Consider the following 19,835-nt stretch of genomic DNA (forward strand, 5'->3'; position numbering starts at 1 on the left):
AAAAAATGCGGGTCAGGAAGCGGGTCGGGTACAATATTTTCTTTCTTTTTTTTTGCGGTCCGAGTTGCGGGCGGGTTAGTTGAAAACGTCGGTCGGGTCCGGGTTGTTTATACATTGACCCGCGCATCACTGGTAGGCCTAGTACTACATACATGTATATCAATTCAGAACTGTTAAGCCTGGAACACACCAAGCCGACGGTCGGCCGTCGGGCAGTTTCCGTGCGTCGGCCGACTAAATCTTCTCAGTGTGTTCCGCACCGTCGGCTGAAATTGGTCCTCGTCGGCTTTGTAACGGCCGATTCGACATGTTGAATCGGCGTCGGGCCGTCGGTGAAAGAGGGAACTCTGATTGGCTGTTCAGCTTAGTGACCGAGTCAGTGCACGAGAATAATAGCAAAATAGCGGGCAAAGTCAAAACGGTACAGATAGAAGGCTGTTCTAATGATATGTCATCTTATCTGAGTGTTCCTTGGTGAATATTTCAATATTAACACGAGAGGAGTGGAATAAAGACAGTGTTTAGCAGGATTGATATTCAAAACGGTAAGCACGCACATGCTTTGTTTACGGTTTGTGTAACTGCAGCCGGCAGCGCCGGTTTCCCTTTTTGAATGACGAATACAGACGAATATATCTGCAGAAATAGACAGCTGTCTCATTTACACGCAGGCGCAGAACGCGCATTCTAGCTGACAGTCAATTCTCTCGGTGTGTTCAAGTGCAGCTTTTTACCCCGATGCGAGGCGACAACACAGTCGGCTTTCATCAGCGCTAGTTCGTCTGCGTCGGCTTGGTGTGTTCCAGGCTTTATGCCCTTCAAACCACACAAGAAAAAACGATTTCAGCACAACATTTGAACAAAATTATCTTTATTTTGAACAATTCTAATAGCAAAAACAGTGATTTCTCACATGTATAGACATTCCAGAATTAATCGTTTTCCAACTAATGTATAAAATATAGGATATTTAAAAAAAATATAAAAAAATGTTTTAGAACATTTGTAATTACAAACGTGTTTTTTACTCAAATAAATTACAATAAACTGATAATTATAATGAATATCCTATTACTTTCTGCTGCTCTTCGTCTCTGCTCCTTTTCATCTTCTCCAATACACCACCAAATCTCTTCTGTAGTCGAGGATCCATGATAGAGATGCTCAGATATATGCTTTGGAATAAATCCGTACGTTTATGCGAGCTCCATGTGTCAAAACAACGCGCTTATGTGTGTGCGAGTGGCGAAAGCGCACATGTGAACGAAAACTTGCACACTTGAATTTGACGAATATGCTTGCATAAACTGTCTATCACTGCAATCGATTTTAGTTGGCTAATACTGCTAATACTCCCATCAATCAAAACTTTCCTGACTAGCCTAAGTCCCTCCCCTTCCGGTTGACCACCATGGGACCTTATTTCGGAAAAATATTGTATGGTAGTCAATGGCGAGAGACAACAAATATTTTGATCTCGTTTGAATTGTGCCCTGAATTACACATGTTTGTCAACTTAAAAGATACATTTTAAAGTCAAGAAAGTCACAGTTTGTAAAATTGTTGAGGTATAAGACTGTGAAAATACGTAATTACAAAGACTACAAACCCAAAAGGCGCACATGTAACGTCATACCTTTTCTCTCAATGAATGAAGCTAACTTTACTGAACTAATGTCTGTCATTTTTTCTATAGTCTTACGTTATAAGACTTGAGTTATAATCGTAACGTTACGCCGTCATGCCTGAGTGTTTTGTACCAGACTGCACACATACGTACATAGTGCGAGACGAGAGATATAGTTCATTGAGCGATTTTCTAATTTATGACAAACTGCGACTTTCTTGACTTTAATTATCTTTTAAATTGACAAACATCAAATGTGTAATTCAGGGCACAGTTCAGACAGAATAAAAAGATAAGTTGTCTCTCGCCATTGACTACCATACATATTTTTTCCGAAATAAGGTCCCATGAGCCGGAAGCGGAGGGGAGGGACTTAGGTTCTCTATTGGCTGCCTTTATCCAGGCTTTTATCCAGTCGAAAACCCAGGTGCGAGATTGACAGGGCGCGGAGCCTGTCAGGTGCTCTCTTACTGTTTTGGTCTAAAACAAAGCCTGTGATTGAAGGAGAGAGAAGAGGAATGTCTCATTCGATCCGGAAGAGTCTAAACTACGGGGGTGAGATGGCTTTTGAGTGTTGGAATACGGATTAGAATCGATATTTCATTGAAAATGAACATGATGCGAACTCTTTCTCGAAAACGCTCATGCAAACAAAGGAGGATATTTAAATTTTTTCCCTATTTTTTCGTTGTTTTGGATTAAAAAGTGGGATGCATTTTGAAGAGTAGACCCTTACATTGAAATGTATGCTGTTGTTTCTTGGATTCGTCCGAACTGATCTGGGCCCGGTTTCCCGATAACGCTCACTCTTAGCGTGCTAAGAAGACTCGAAAGATATATCTTACCAAATTTGTTTATGTTCCTAAGTGTGTTCCCCGAACTATACCTTAGAAAGCTGCTTAAGATATACCTTCTTACGTGCGACGTTACCCGGCGCTGTCCGTGGCGATGGTGCTGAATTGGTTGAAATCGATGACTCGAGAATCAATTATTCTCTCGTGCAGGGGCTGTTTATGTGAGAAAGTGGTGTTCTTTATTAGAGAAGCACTTCAGAAATAGTTGAAATTGCATTTATTATGATTATTGGATAGATAAGTATTGCGGTTCATTTTGCTCATGTTAACATGAACAGTCCTTTTGCATTTAATTTAACCCTTTTCTCTCTGGTGTATTGATTGCAAAAACAAGTTTAGAACATGATTCTTGAGTGTTTTAGCTTTCAAATGTAGTTTAGGGTAGTCATTTGAATATTTGTTATAAAACAAAGCTTAAAAAAGTAATAAAAGTATAGACACGCCCCCAACGGCCCGTCCTCGGGCCGATGCTAGCTAACAGGTTAAACAGCTGCTGAATTATTTAATCCCAGAGATTACAAATATTCTGATACTGTCAACAACATTACAGCAGTCATTGAGGATGAATTTCAACTTTCCTCATACTCCAGTGCATTCACATCAACTTTTAAAGACAGGTCAAGACAAAAATGACTTTATGGAAAACAATCATGAGATAATTTATTCATCACAGCACACACCAGGTAGAAAATGTCTGTCATGGAAAAACACACTATTTCATTTAAAAAACATTTTTAAATAATACATTAATTATAATTTTTTGCAATAAGCCCCTCAAGCTCAGGTCTTGTTTTGAACCGGGCTTGATAATCTGCTTCGTTGTGCTGAAAAAAAGAAGAAACACACACACACACACACACACACACACACACACACACACACACACACACACACACACACACACACACACACACACACACACACACACACACAAAACAACAACACAAATGAAGCCCATAACAGTTGATAATAATAGTTTCATAAATGCAGCCAGACATATTAATATAAGAGCAGTATCAATGTCAATGATTATGAAGTGTAATTTTCTAACCTGCTTTACACAGAGTTGCACTCCCTCAGGCTGGTTCTTCAGAAGAACTTCCGCAAGTATGGGATAAAGTGTTGCCTTCATTTCACTGATCTAAATGCACATCCCAATAAATCAGTTATAGGCTACAGGACACCTATCATAATTACATGCGATCATAAAAGTAGATAATTTATTCATACAACCAACCACATGTTGCATTCACTCTACCTGAACAACACGCTCATGGGTTTTCAGGACTCCATCTACATACATCTTTGTGCCTTGCTCCTGCATCACCATGACCTCTGTGCTTTTCGTAGGCAGGGCAAAGCTTTAAAACACAAATAAGAGAGAATTATTTTCACTGTTACCTTACAATAATTCAAAGAATGTTAAATGATGTATTGTTAATCATGACACATTTTATATTAAAAACAACATGATTTTGAGAATAGATGATCTCTCTGTCCCACCATTCATCGACTTTGATGTCCAAGTGACTGCAGAGATTGTGGATGTACTGGGAATAATGTTCCATGTCATAACCGGAAACACACACATTAAGCACGCCAAACTCCGTGGCTGTCGCTGCTTTGATCTGCTTTGCCTGAATTTTGTCCTTCTTCTTCTTTGGCTGAACGAAAATAATTTAGCATATTCTATTAACTGGCAGTGAAAACTTTTTATACTGATGATGTACAAAACTAGGTCTTACCGATGCTTTTGGAAGAAGATGTCTGTATCTTCCGATACCATGTGTGGGCATTGATCTATACTGTCTATTAGTCAGCAAAACACCTGGTTAGACAAAAAAAAAAAAAACAAAAAAAAAAACATTTGATTACTATCAGTTAACAATTATATTTGAACACTGGTGTGTAATAAAAAAAAAGAATTCTTATGATTTTTTTTTTTATGGTCTATGATTACTCTTTTCAAAAATATTTTCCATTTATCAATCAATTTATGAATCTAAATGATCCATTATATATTTTCATGTCATATACTCATATTCATCTATTCTATTCAGAAATGTAGTTCAACCAGAGAATGTCTAATAGGAAGAGAATAGGCACTCTCTGGTTACTTCCGGTTTCTGGACTGGCTGCAGTAACACGTCTCTGTCCTTTTTATTTATTTATTTTTTTTAATAAACCTTTATTAAACAACAAGGCATTACAGAATGTAAGAGAAACAGAGCACAGACAAATGCTATGTAGAACAGTACAGTCAGAGTAGCACAAATCTTTTCAACATTTATATAAATATATGAAAAAAGAGAAAGAAAAAGAAAACTACATATATAACAAAAGAAATAAAATATGAAAATACGAGCACATATCAATAGATTAAACATAGTTATTAAAGTACTACTAAAATAAAATCTCTTAGCAGCTGGGCTTTAGAAAATTAGTATTTTTCCAATGCACTAATTGTCACGGTTGTTGAATGCATTGGTTCCTTCTTGTCTCGTGTCTATGTTGTTTATGTGTGAGTGGGCGTTGTCCCGCTCACGTGTCCGTCAGCGCTCCAGCTGATAATCATCATCATCACAATCACTGTTCACAGCTGCGATTCATTTCCATTCCATATATATACTCACACCTTTCTCTGTTCCAGTGTCGGATTGTTTGTTGAGGTCCTGTGATTGCCGTGTCAGTGTTTCCGTGGAGTTGCCGTGTCTGTGTTCGCCCTGCCTTGTCTTCCTGCCGTTCGTGTTCTTCGTCATTGGTTTCACCGCACTCCAGCACCGGATTTAGGATTAATCACCTTCACTGCACCAGCGCACCACAGACCATCAAGTCCCTGCACGAGCCTGAGTCGCCACCTTCCTGAACTGTTTGTGTTTCTTTGTGAGCCTAATAAACGCTTTGAGTATCTGCAATTGCTTCCGGTTTTGTTTACCATGACACTAATAAACAAAGTTAACTCATTTTTGAAAGCTTCAAAGATAGGAGACATTTTCAAAAACCGACATTTATGAATAAAAATGTTTGCCAATAAAAGAAGATTATTATTTCCAAATTCTGTAGATTTATCTTCCAACTGGAAACCATATTTGATAATATCAAAAGTTAGAACTGGAAAAAAAGTTTTACAGGCTAACCAATTCTGGAGAGTTGACCAAAACAATTTGGTGTGAGCGCATGAAAAGAAGAGATGTTCCACAGTTTCAATTTGAAAATGACAGAAACTACATGTATTAATACCGATATTGAATCTATTGTGTAGGAAATCATTTGAAGGATAAATGTCATTCAGTAATTTAAAGTGAATTTCCTTAACTTTCGGTGAGACTGGATAAGAGAGATAACTAGTTCTTATCTTTGAAACGGCTTTCGGAGTGAAACTCTTGAGAAGAAAATGCCTCTTTAGTTGAGCTGGAAAGTAAGTAGCTGTAAGGAGAGACCTTAACAATTTGTTATTACATTTTTTGTCAACAAATTGGACACCATCCAAAGACAGACTAGGTACTTGTACTTCAGGTGATGTATACAGTAATGTCCCTTTAATTAACTGAATTAGTGCTGAAGGGATAGCCTTAATTACTTTGTCATATTTGGTTCTAGAACATAAAATGTTGTATTTAACACTAAAGTCATTATATCCTTGTAGGTTACCATTGCAGTCAAATAAATGTAACAGTGACCACACTCCCTGATTCATCCAGTCTTTATAACAAATTGACTTTCTATTAATCAAAATGTATCTGTTGTTCCCTATTGAAGTTGTATGTGGCGAAAAGTTATGTTTGTATAACATCTTCCAGTATTGGAGAGCCTGTTTATGAAAATCAGCCAATTTGAGGGGTAATTTAGAAATATCAAAATCACATTTAAGTAAAAAATCTATTCCGCCAACACTCTCAAAGATCATCTTGGGGAAAGAAAACCAAAAACCATTACTATTTTTCAAAAAAGACTGCAGCCATTTGAGTTTAATGGTACCGTTCATTGATTCAAAATCAATCACATTTAAGCCTCCATCTTGAAGAGATTTCACTATATCGTTTTTCCTAATGTAATGATATTTATTTTTCCAGATAAAATTGTAATGATTTTGATTGATTTTTTTCATCATATTGTCCGACACCGGTAAACAATATGAAGGGTAAATAAGTCTGGAAAGGCTTTCCATTTTAGTTAAGAGAATGTGTCCAAAAATTGAAAGATCCCTCTAAAGCCAGCTATTCAAAATAGTTTTAGATTTGGTCACATTATTTTCAATGTTCAGAAGTTCTCTAGAATTTTTTACTTTGGAAATTCTAATTCCTAAATACTTAACTTCAGTTTTGATCGGAATATTAGCTACAGCCACTTGTGACTGGTCATGAATAGTTAATACTTCACATTTATTTTTATTCAGATTCAAACCCGAGGCTTTTGAGAACAGTGAAATCTCAGACTAGGCAGGAGGAATTTGTGAAATGTCTTTTAGGAAAAGAGTGGTGTCGTCTGCTAGCTGACAAATGATCAATGAAGTTCCCATCACAGTCAAAGGTTTTATATTTTGATTATGTTTTAAGAATATTGCCAAAAGCTCAGCAACTATAATAAAGAGTAGCGGTGATGTGGGACATCCTTGACGAATACCTCTTTTAATCATAAAACGTTGTGTAGTCCCAAATGGCAAGGAAATTGAGCTATTGATGTCATAATAGAGGGTAGAAATTAATTTCAAAAATGTATCGCCAAATCCAAAATATTTAAGAGCTTGTAAAAATAAAAGGATGTTCAACAGTATCAAACGCTTTGTAGAAATCTAAAAAGAGAATAGCTCTGTCATCTTTAATGAGGTGATTATAATCTAGTAGATCCAATACAAGCCTAATATTGTTATAAATAGATCGATTTTTTAGAAAACCTGATTGTGTCTCACTGATTACTTGCGGTAAAACCTCCTTTAATCTGTCTGCTATAACATGAGAGAGTATCTTATAATCAGTGTTTAGCAAAGTAATTGGACGTAAATTATCTACAATCCTCTTATCTTTCCCTGCTTTTGGAATAAGAATAATAAGACCCTGCTTCATTGTGGATGTCAACGTCTCATTATTAATAACGTCGTTTATGGCTTTAAATAGAAAGTTTTTCTTAAGTATCCCAGAAAAATTTGTAAAAAGCAGCAGTTAAACCATCCTGACCGGGAGCTTTGCCAGTTTTTAATTTCTTAATCATTCTATCTAGATCATCAATAGTTGTGTCAGAATCACAAATATCTTTACTGATGGAATCAATCTTTGGGATGTGTTTTTCCAATATCTTAAAAAAATTAGATGAGTCAGTAGAAGAGTACACAGAGGTATACAATGTCAAGTCAAGTTTATTTGTATAGCGCTTTTCACAATACAGATTGTATCAAAGCAGCTTCACAGTATTAAATTAAAATAATACAACAAAGTTTGTTTCAAGAGGAATTTATTGATTGATAAAATTAAATTAAATATCCCCAAAATATCCCCAACTGAGCAAGCCAAAGGCAATAGTGGCAAGGAACCGAAAAACTCCATCAAGTGACCTAATGGTGTCCTAAAACTCCATCAGGTGACCTAATGGAGAAAAAAAACCTTGGGAGAACCCAGGCTCAGTCGGGGGCCAGTTCTCCTCTGGCATTTATGAGCTAGAGGCCGGATTGTAGTTTGAACTGTAGGATTATATGAATGCCTGGCTGAAGAGATGCGACTTTAATCTAGTTTTAAACTGGGAGAGCGAGTCTGAGCAACGAACAGTATCAGGAAGACTATTCCAGAGTTTTGGAGCCAAATGTGAAAATGCTCTCCCTCCTTTGGTGGTTCTGGATATCCTAGGTATGACCAAAAGCCTTGAATTTAGTGATCTTAAAGAGCGCGATGGATTATAGGGTGATAGCAGATCCGTTAAATAGACTGGAGCTAAGCCGTTTAGGGCTTTATAAGTCAGTAGCAATATCTTATAATTAATACGGAGCTTTATACACTGTAAAATCCAATAGCTTTCCTGACTCACATATACTTAGTAAACTTTACTCAGCAATATAAAATACGTACTTCTTACTAGGTTTTGTTGAGTTACAGTCAATTGCAGGGTGAAAATTACAAGTTACTCAATCGTTTGAGTGACGCTTACTTGAAATAAGCAAGTAGCAACAAAGGATGCAATGACGTTACTAAACCAGTTAGAGGCAGCAGTGAATTAAAGCATGCCTAATGTGCAGAAAAAACAAAGAAGAAGAAGCGGCACTTGTGAGAGCATGCGCAGTAGATTCTGTGCGTATTTCATTTTCGGCGCCAATTTTGCAGATGTGGAAAGACTTTGACAGACTGCCTACGTTTTTGGCATAATAATAATAAGGTGAGTAATCAAGTATGCGACTTTTGTGTGAATGTTTTTTTTAACTGTCTGTCGCTAATTTTTACTGATCTCCTTAATGTCTACCAAATAATTGTGATATTCGGAGCTTGAAGAATATGGTTTGGCCTGTTGTTGTTTTTTTGCGCATAAAACTATCAGGTACCATAACAGTTCCTGGAATGCCTGAAAACCGATTTATTTGTCCCAAATGTAATAATTATGGTTTTCTATTTTACCATTCTCACTGATGCATTCTCCTCTGGCATTGGTTTAAATTATTAAGGTTCCAAATCTGGTGAAATGGCGCACATCTAAGTTACAGTTAAATGTAACCTGCAGCTTATGCAGAGATGAAGTATGTGATGCTTTTTGACAGTATTTGTGATTTCACAACAGCATTAAACTATTATTTTTTAAATTGAGTAAATTCAGATTGTAATGCATGCAAGCACTGTAAAAGTTATTTTTTATTTTTTTTTACTCAAACTCAAATGCTTTATCACTGCTGATAAAATTAGCCATTTTTTAACAAGATGAGAAACTTAGTAATGTAAAGTGATGTTATCCCTAGTGATGTTACCCTAGTGGAACTCTCATTGCATCAAAGATGGACCAGACCTTCTCAATGCAAAGACGTGAAATTGTGGATGCAGATGGAGCAGTGGCCAGCTCTTTTTACAGAGAGACAAGTAAGTACTTATTCATACCGTTTCCACCATGAGAAACCACATTCTGTTTAGGTTTGGCTTTAGAATTGGCCTGTTGGCCTGACCATGCATTGAAAAGATTTCCACACTGTCCCATGCCTTTTTGTTTTTGTTGCCTGTGTTGTAGGTGTTTTCAGAGTTTAACAGGATAGTCCCCACAGATCTGCAGACTGCAGAGTAACTTTTATGTTGCTGTGGAATGTGGATCGGTACACACCACGCTTTGTCACAATCTTCAAGTCTTCAAGAAGCATTGGAGAGAAATTAGATGAGCTTATGCAGCAAATTAATACAGGGGTGAGTTTACTGCAGCCTTAATTTTTTATTATTATTCTGAGTTGATCATGGTTTTGCTTACAATCTATCTAGCTGTTGTACAATCAGAGTTATATTAGAAAATGTCCTGTCTCATCCAAGCTTGATAATGGCAGTGAATGGCTGTATATTTTTTTAAGTCCATCAGAATGCATCCATCCATGATAAAAGTGCATCTATCCATCAATATATCAATATACGGCCATTCACTTGCATTGTAAAGCTTGGATAAGACAGGACATTTTCTTTTACATAACTCTGATTGTATTCATCTGAAAGAAAAATGTAATATACACACAGGATAACTTGAGGGTAATTTTCATTTTTGGGTGAACTATCCCTAAGAGTCGGCATAAAATAAAAAAACATATAAATTATATAAACTTAATGGGACATTTTAATTAAAGGCAGTGTATTCAGGGCAGATAACTGTCAATTAATCAAGCCTTTTCACTTTTCCCTGTTGTAATATTTTTATTTTTTGGTTTCATTCAGGTATGTGATGTTGATGAAGCCTGGGCACAACTATCTGTTGGGGTGCTGACTGTCATTGATGAGGAAGAACTTCCCTCTCTAACTTTGCCCAGTGTCTACTGACATCATTGTTGAGAGAGGTATTGTAATGGATAATCTGCAGAACCTGCCTCAGACAATTTGAATCTATTTTGGTCAGTCTTATGCTTTAAATTTGGATTACCCAAAAGACTTTTAACTTCATTCAGAAATTGATGCTTGGTTTGGGACAGAACAAACTCCCACCAAAACTGCAATCTCTAAAAAATCTCCTGTTGAGTAATCAAATGTGCAAAATAAAAGGGAAATGAAGCCATTTGTTTAAAATTGTCTACCCATTAGTTCATGAGCAAGTTAAAGGGTTAGTTCACCCAAAAATGAAAATTCTGTCAGTAATTACTCACCTTCATGTCATTCAAAACCTGTAAGACCTTCATTCATCTTCAAAACACAAATAAAGATATTTTTGATGAAATCTGAGAGCTTTCTACCCCCCAATGACCGTAACGTCATTGCAACTTTCAAGGCCCAGAAAGGTAGTAAAAATATTGTTACAATAGTCCATGTGACTACAGTAGTTCAACCTTAATATTATGAAGCGACGAGAATACTTTTTGTGCGCAAAAAAACCCCAAATAATGACATTATTCAACAATCTCTTCTCTTCCACGTCATTCTCCTACGCTGCCTGTTGACATAGTGTAAACAGCCCAGTGCTTCTGGGTTCTACGTTAGAACGTAGGCTTATTATTGGCCAGCATCACACATGACCAGCGTCAGCCAATAATAAGCCTACGTTCTGACGTAGAACCCAGAAGCACTTTACACTACGTCAACAGCATAGGAGAATGAAGTGGAAGAGAAGAGATTATTGAATAATGTCGTAATGGTGGAGTTTTTACACACAAAAAGTATTCTTGTCGCTTCATAACATTAAGGTTGAAGTACTGTAGTCACATGGACTATTTTAACGATGTCTTTACTACCTTTCTGGGCCTTGAAAGTTGCAATGACATTGCAGTCTATGGAGGGACAGACAGCTCTCAGATTTCATCAAATATCTTCATTTGTGTTCCGAAGATGAACGAAAGTCTTACGGAGTTGGAACAACTTGAGGGTGAGTAATTACTGACATAATAAAACATTTTGGGTGAACTAACCCTTTAAGATGCTGTCAGCGTATTCATTCAGCGTATGTGTGTCAGAGACATTGCTTTTTCATTGTTTAGGCTAATGAATGTAGCCACTTTTTTTGCACTTCTATATACCAAGTTTGGTCTTCGAATTATTATTGATTAAAGTGAGTAATTGTTATGTATTGAATTGTTAAAGCTGTTTGTTGAGAATGCAGTAGAGTCCAGGGTATGGTTTTAAATATATTTATTTTGATTCAGATTTTATATACATTTACTAATACGTTATTAAAATCAAAGGTTGTATTTGTTAACATTAGTTAATGCACTGTATTGTTCAACTAACATGAACAATGAATAGCTGTATTTTTTATTAACTAACATTAACAAAGATTAATAAATACTGTAACAAATGTATTGATCATGGTTAGTTCATGTTAGTTAATACACTGACTAATGTTAACTAATGAACCTTATAACGTGTTTCTGTTTTTTTGTTTTAAAAAAACTTAAAAAAACTAAAGTGACTACATAAATTGTATACCCCAATGCAAACTTGTGTGGACCACCCCTGTGTCAGTTGTTAAGAAAACAAATACAATAAATTTACCTTTGAACTGTATCATTGCCTTAAATTTATTTGTCCAGTTGTAAATGTTATCTTTGTAAAATTGAGAAAGTTTTCTCAATGATATATAATAGATTATTGATAGCACTTAAGTTATTGGAGTAAAGCTTACTTGCTCTTTTAAGTGCAATCGGTTTGCATGGTTTTATCAAGTAACCTGGATTGCTTTGGAAGTAAAGTAAACTCAGTAATTCCAAGTTGTATGCAGAAAACATCAGAGTTAACACGACTAGCATAAATGAGTACATCTAAAGTAAATAATCAAGTATACTATACAAATTAGTTTTAAGTTACTAGAACTCTCTTGTAAGTGTACACTACTAGACATGCACTTGTTAGTACTACATACTATTCCTATTTGACGTTACTTAGTTTTTTAAGTGCAATCGGTTTGCATGCTTTTTTTGAGTAAGCTGAACTAATCGGATTTTACAGTGTAGGTAACCAATGCAGTGATGATAAAATCTGTGTTATATGATCATATTTTCTTGATCTCGTAAGAACTCTAGCGGCGGCATTTTGGACTAACTGTAGCTTGTTTATTGAGGATGCAGGACAACCAGCTAATAAAGCATTACAGTAATCTAGTCTCGAGGTCATGAATGCATGAACTAACTTTTCTGCATCAGAAACTGATAGCATATTACGTAGCTTAGCAATGTTTCTAAGGTGGAAAAAGGCTGTTTTTGTAACATATGAAATATGATTTTCAAAAGACAGGTTGCAATCGAGTATAACACCCAGGTCTTTTACTGTAGAGGATAAAGTAACAGGACATCCTATGATGTTAAAGTTGTATTGTGCGAGGTTTTGTGGGCGGTTTTTTGAACCGATAAGTATTACCTCTGTCTTGTCTGGATTTAATAAAAGAAAATTACGCGTCATCCAATCTTTTATATCTTTAACACACTCTGTCAATTTGGAAAATTTAGCGTTTTCATCCGGCCGTGATGAAATATATATTTGAGTGTCATCAGCATAACAATGGAAACTAATTCCATGTTTCCTTATAATATTTCCAAGTGGCATCATATATATTGAAAATAACAGAGGGCCTAATACAGATCCCTGCGGCACTCCATAGTTTACTGGAGTTATGATCGATTTTTCTCCATTTAAATAGACAAAATGGTAGCGGTCAGATTGGTATGATTTGAATATCTATTATATCTACAATGTAGAATAATATTTGTAAATTTCTTCTGATATGATCACTTCTTTTGTACATTCATGGCCGTCAATAATTAGAGCATTTATAGATTTTTTTTCCTGCCTTCTTTTCTCTAAATTGCTAAAATAGGAGGTACTTTTCTCTCCTTCCTCCAACCACTTAGCTCTGGATCTAATGAAAGCTCCATGTGCTTTTTTCTTGTATAGTAAGTCTAATTGAGAATGTAAATTTAAAAAAGTTTTTTTTTTTTCATCTCTGTGGTATTAGTCTTAGTAGAGTAGCTGTTTATATCTTGGATCAATTTATACTCATATTCCTTTTGTTGTTTAATTCTCTGTTTACCGAATGCAATGGCAAATTCTCTGACCTTATATTTTAAATATTCCCATCTTTTCATGTATGTACCAATACTGACATCATTATAAATCTTTTTAATCAAACCCTTAACAGTGCTTACAAATTCGTCACAGTTCAAAAGATCTGCATTCAATTTCCAATAATCCTTTTTGAAAGTTGGTTTGTTTTCAGGACTCAACTGCAGGACCAAAACACTGTGATCAGTTAAAGGAGCTGTAGAAATAGAAATATCAGAGCTGCTGTTAAATATATCTGAAGTACCTAACCACAAATCAATTCTGGACTTATAATTCCCATTTGGTTTCATCCAAGAGAATTGAGTGGACTGTAAATTTCTTTCCCTCCACAGGTCGATTAAGCTATTAGAATTTAAGAAATCACAGATTATTGGATTCCACTGATCAACATTGTGTCTGGGAGGACTTCTATCCAGCCATTCATTGGGCACTAGATTCAAATCCCCACCTAATAAGATGTTACTGGTATGGTATTGCTGTTTTAATTCAAATAAAACATCAGATATTTTCTCAAGCATGATCTTATTTTGAGAGGGTGCAGCATAGCCATAAACATTAACCAAAATCAAGTAAGAACCTTCAATATTTAGCACTAATGCCAACCAGTGACCGGACTCATCACTCTGAGAAGTCACCACATTTCCTGGACATCCATTAAAGCAAATAGCCACCCCGGCAGAATAATTAGTGCCATGGCTGAATACAATTTTTTCACCCCACTGGTTTGACCAAAACTTGGCATCAGCAGCAACAGAGTGTGTTTCTTGAAACAAAGTGCAATGAGCTTTTAGCCCTTTACAAAACAAAAATAATGCTTTTCTTTTTATATTGTCTCTAATACCTCTTACATTTAAAGATATGAAGGATAGGCTTGTGCTCAACATTAATAGAAAACAGAACCAAGTAGAACAAGGCAAACAAATATGTAAAAATGAATACAAATGGGAAGTAGAAAGATACTGCTTTCTCTTTAAAACAGAAATAAGTGGTGTAGACACCTCTAACTTATATTCTTAAAATCAATCCAACCCTCTTATCTATTTTAGACCAAAGGAGAAAAAAAACTTACGAAGAATAATCCGTTTTGTGAAACTATCACATTTAAATCTCTTCAGTTACCCGCAAGAATGCGGCGGCCGTCGATATAACCGTATAGGCACCTCTGTAGTATGCTTTTTGTCCCGCGTTTCTGGCCTGAGAAATCTTTGGCCAAAGTTTCTCTCTTTCAAGGCGATCTTCCTTGGACAGGTCTTCAGATGGATGATTCCTTGGATTTTCTCCATATTCCGTCACGATGTAGGCGTCTGGTGAATTGGACAATCACCTGACGATTCCTCCCGTCTTCCTGTCTTCCAAGCCGATGCACTGTGTCCACAGAGTGCTCCATAACATCTGCCCATTCGGGAGCGATCCTACCGAGGAGTTTGACGACAGCATTCCTGATATCTTCTCCCATGGCCTCCTTCAATCCTTTAATCCTTAAATTCCATCTCCGGGAGTAGCGGTCCTTCTCTCTCGCTTTCTCTTTCAGCATATCAACTTCTTTACGCAGGAGAAGGGCCTCATTCTCCAGGCCGGCTATCTTTCCTTTGCATTCTTGTACTTCCCCAGCTTGAAATTCTAGAGACTTTGCCAGACTTGCTATCATCACAGAGTTGTCTGTAAGCTTTTTGTTTAAATCCGCCATCTTGTCATCTTGTCGATCGAATCTTATGTGAAGAGCTTGCACGGCATTCAATATATCAGTTGCAGTTGGACTCTGTTTGGACAATTTCCTCTGGTGCTCACCTTTCAAAGGAGTTAGAGGTGGAGAATCAGACGTATCCTCAAAACTGTGTACTTTATTATATAATATACAAAAATACAACGAATAAAGTGATAATACATCACTACTAATTACCATAGTTCATGTTTTTCACAGTCAGTAATTCATACTGTAACATTCGTTTGTTCGTTGTGTCAAGTTGCAGTTTGTTTGAAATAACAAACCTGTTCACCCAAAGGAAAACTCGAAGTGCTATTAGAACATCCCGTCATAGCTTTTTGGTACATAACGGCTCCCGTAGATGCAACACGCATTTGAAAAAGCGAGGTGCTGGAGAGCACTATTTGTTTGAATGCAAAATACATTTTCACCACTAGATGGGGTAAATTTTTATACAATGTCCCTTTAAAGGGGTCATATAATGGTACATGCACTTTTACAAGTTGATTGTACTGAAATGTGTGTTGGCAGTGCCTGTACATAGATGGACTAAGATGGCGGATTCTGTGGGTGCGGGTGCGGCGGCTCGAATTTTTAGTCGCCCGCGTTTAAAACCTGATATATATAGAACTATGGATGGCAAGATCATTGTTGAGGATGAGTTGCTTAACTTTCTTGCTGTTAAAATGAAGACAATGAATCAAGATGAGATTGTTTTGCTGGCTACAAACACATTTGACTCAGAGTGGATAGAGTCTTCCAAGAAAGTTTTGTTTGATCTCTGCACTACCACGCAGCGCAATGTTGCCCATAAAGGATCGCAGAAGGACATTAACAACATAAAAAGCTGCCTCAAAGTGTTGAATGAGTGTGGTGAGAATATACCCAGATTTGTTTCCCACTATTTGGAAGAGCTACCTCCGGTAACTTTTTCCAACATGGATGTCTCGTGTCTACTCGGGAAAGTGGAGCAGCTGGCATCTGAGGTATGCGCCCTGAAGCGCGTAATGCAGCTGCAGGTGAACGTGTCTGAGGATCTGCGGGAAGTTACTAAGGATATTAACCGGCGAGTGGGTGCTTTGGAAGCATCTGACCTGGTTCCTGGGGGTGGCCTGGAGGTGTCCATGGGTTTGGGTGGAGGTGCCGCCGGCCCGGACGACTTGGCGCTCAGACGTGTCTCAACGGATGGACCGGCGCTGCGTGATGGAATGGGGGCTGTGTCTGGGGATCCTGCTCATGGCCTGGAAGGGGCTACACCCACGGGAATCCCGGCAAGCCTAACTGCTTTACCTGGCTCGCCCAAGTGGAGCCAGATTGTTAAAAAGGGAGGACAACACGGCCCAGCGCACGCTGGTGCCAAACCCGGGGCGCGCATAGCCATCTCGGGGCCGAAGAAGAAATCAGGCACGTCTGTTGTTGGGACTGGAGCTGCAGGTAACATCAGAATTACCAGGATCGGTAATGGCAACGGCAGATATAGCTCTTTTAAAGTTTCTGCTGAGTGTCATGAGGTCAGAGAAATGTACAATCCGGAGCTCTGGCCGGACGGGGCATTTGTCCGCCGATATTATGAGCCGCACCGGGTGGGTGCTACCGGGGTTAAGGCTGTCTTGACTAATGTTGTTTTGTCTGCTGAGCTGAGAAGTGGGTCTACTGGTGCTGCGAGCACTTACTAGTTCACTCATATGACTGGTCCTCTTCGTGTTTTGTCCTACAACTGTCGAGGCCTGCGTCTGGGCCAGGGCGCAGGTGACAGGGCTCGCCATTTGGTTGTTGACAATCTCTTGGAAAATTGTGACATTTTGTGCTTACAAGAGACGTTTCTGGCAAAGCAAGACTTGGCAAAATTAAACATTCTTGATGTCAATTTTCATGGTGCAGGGGAATCAACAACTGATCTTAGTTCGAGAAAAATCAGGGGTAGAATACCTGGGGGTGTGGCCATTCTGTGGAATAAGAGACTTGACTTACTTGTTAATGTGCTTAGGCTTGATGTAGACTGGTGTATTGGTGTTCAGCTCAGTCACAGTGGCAGGGAGTTCATCATACTTAATGTTTATACACCATATGAATGTATTCATAATGAAGCTGAATATCTTAATAGGCTTGCTTTTATTTATTTTTTTATTCAGTGTAGCAATACTTCTTGTATTTATGTAATTGGGGATATGAATGCTGACATTGCAGACAGAAATTCACTGTTTGCTAATCACATGATCCAGTTTTGTCAGGATAACGGTTTAATGCTATCAAGTCAAGAGTTTCTACCCTCAAATACTTATACTTATATAAGTGAGGCTTGGCATACTGCCTCGTGGTTGGATCACTGTATCAGCACAGCTGATGCACACTCATCTATAGTGGGTATGGACATTTTGTATGGGGCAGCCACCTATGATCACATGCCTGTGCTTATATTGATAAATGTTGAGGATATTCCAATGCTCTCTTGTGATAGTTATGATTGTAATACTGAATCCCTTTCAAGGGAGGATATTGCTGGCTACTATGCTGATACAAATAGATTATTGAGTAAAATCAGTCTTCCTAGTGATGCAATCAGGTGTAGTGATCCTACCTGTAATGATTGGAAGCACAGGGATGAAATCTCCTCTCTATATGATCATGTTGTGAGAGCCCTTTATGAAAGCAGTAGACCCTATTTTAAACGGAAAAACAAAAGGGGTAAAATGAGGCCTGGCTGGAATAAGTATGTGGCCGGTTATCATGAGGAAGCTAAGTTAGCGCTTAAATCATGGGTGTTGGCTGGTAGACCAAGGCAAGGGCCGCTTTTTGAACAAAAGAAAAATGCTAATGCAGCGTATAAATATGCTGTCAGATTTATCTGTAAAAATGAGCAAGCTATGAGGGCAGAATCTATGGCCGAGAAGGTAATGGATAACAACACTACTGAATTTTGGAAGGAGGTAAAGGGTCTTAACAAATGTAGTATACCACCCCGTGCACTGTAGATGGTATCTCAGGTGTTGAGAATATTGCTGAGATGTGGAGACAGCACTACAGGACCTTGTTTAATTGTGTTAAAAGTGATATTTATATGTCTGACAATGTTAAGTGTGTTGATTTTAAGGCAATTTTTTCACATGAGGTATCACGCACTATAAATAAGTTAGCAGATAATAAAGCAAGTGGGTCGGATCACATCACTACTGAGCACATTAAATATGCCAGCAAGAGGTTAGCCCCCCTTCTTGGTATCTGTTTTAATTATTTTTTAATTCATGGTTTCCAGCCGGATACAATGATATCTGTCTTGCTTGTGCCGGTGATCAAGGATAAGTCTGGTAAGGTTGGTTGCTCTGATAACTACAGACCAATAGCCCTTGCCAGTGTATTGTCTAAAGTTTTTGAAAGCATCCTGTTGAGGAGAATTGTGGACATTATCCCCTCTACTGACAACCATTTTTAAAAAAAATCTAAACATGGCACAGATATGGCCATATATTCCTTAAAGGAAATTGTTAATACGTATAGAGATAAGAATTCCTCAGTTTTAATGAGTTTTATTGATGCCTCAAAAGCTTTTGACCGCGTCAATCACTACAAGTTATTTGATAAAATTAGTAAGAGAGGTGTATCTAAATGTATTGTGAGAATTCTGTCCTACTGGTATGCCAACCAGTCTATGTTTATAAAATGGGGCCATTGTTTTTTCTGCCCCTTTTGGGGTTAGGAACGGGGTCAGACAAGGTGGAATCCTCTCCCCTATTCTTTTTAACATGTATGTTGATGAGCTCTCTGTCTGCCTGAATTCATGTAACACTGGGTGTATGATAGGCAACACTTTAGTGAATCATATTATGTATGCAGATGACCTTGTGGTCTTCAGTCCTAGCAGTGCTGGTCTTCAACAGCTTCTTAATGTTTGCTCTGATTATGGAACTGTTTATGACATGAAATTTAATACAGACAAGAGTGCGGTGATGATTTGCAGAACAAAGGAGGATAAATGTCTGATGTTTCCTCCTTTTAAATTGGCAGGTAATACCTTGAGAGTTTTGAGCAGATACAAGTATCTTGGGCATCTCATTACGGACCAGTTGAAGGATGACCTTGACGTTTACAGGCAATGCCGTTCTTTATATGCTCAGGCGAATAGTTTGGCTCGCAAGTTTGGTGGGTGCACAGATAGAGTGAAAGTTGCTTTGTTCAGAGCATACTGCACTCCTCTCCACAATGCACACTTGTGGTCTAGTTTCAGCAAAGCTAGCTTGCATAAACTTCAGGTAGCTTACAATGATGCACTGAGAATTCTGCTGAGAAGACCACGCTGGTGTAGTGCCAGTGAGATGTTTGTGGCTGCAGGTGTTACACTGCAAGCCACATTGACAAATGTTATGTACAAATTTATATGTCGGCTGAATAACTCAGAGAATTACATAATTATGGCATTGACTAGCATCAAGTTTAGCACTACACAGTATAAG

General features: G+C 37.7%; 1 protein-coding gene and 2 long non-coding RNA genes across 4 annotated transcripts in view; 2 read left to right on the plus strand and 1 right to left on the minus strand.

The window, feature by feature from the left end:
* The first annotated feature begins 1,504 nt into the window (after positions 1-1,504).
* The window catches only part of LOC309489633, an 88,732-nt gene continuing 70,401 nt past the window's right edge, over positions 1,505-19,835 (plus strand). The window contains exons 1-2 of the long non-coding RNA XR_014202463.1: positions 1,505-1,554; positions 1,601-1,776. This is a non-coding gene — a long non-coding RNA (uncharacterized lncRNA). The remainder of the gene's footprint in view (positions 1,555-1,600; positions 1,777-19,835) is intronic.
* Positions 3,125-19,835, minus strand: part of LOC309489623 (large ribosomal subunit protein mL48-like) — a 90,569-nt gene continuing 73,858 nt past the window's right edge. The window contains exons 4-8 of the mRNA XM_082158486.1: positions 4,227-4,309; positions 3,985-4,145; positions 3,740-3,842; positions 3,533-3,622; positions 3,125-3,305 (exon numbers count right to left, since the gene is read on the minus strand). Of these exons, the coding sequence (XP_082014612.1) occupies positions 3,228-3,305; positions 3,533-3,622; positions 3,740-3,842; positions 3,985-4,145; positions 4,227-4,309 (515 nt within the window). The 3' untranslated portion in view covers positions 3,125-3,227. The remainder of the gene's footprint in view (positions 3,306-3,532; positions 3,623-3,739; positions 3,843-3,984; positions 4,146-4,226; positions 4,310-19,835) is intronic.
* Positions 7,351-11,785, plus strand: LOC309489644. 2 transcript variants are annotated; one of them, XR_014202468.1, is made up of 4 exons: positions 7,352-8,841; positions 9,413-9,530; positions 9,676-9,845; positions 10,359-11,783. It is a non-coding gene; the product is annotated as an uncharacterized lncRNA (long non-coding RNA). The 2 variants fall into 2 exon arrangements; XR_014202467.1 differs by having other exon boundaries at positions 7,351-9,530; positions 10,359-11,785.

The sequence above is a fragment of the Leuciscus leuciscus genome (genome assembly GCF_965113295.1).
Source record: "Leuciscus leuciscus genome assembly, chromosome: 24".
In the NCBI taxonomy this organism is placed as follows: domain Eukaryota; kingdom Metazoa; phylum Chordata; class Actinopteri; order Cypriniformes; family Leuciscidae; genus Leuciscus; species Leuciscus leuciscus.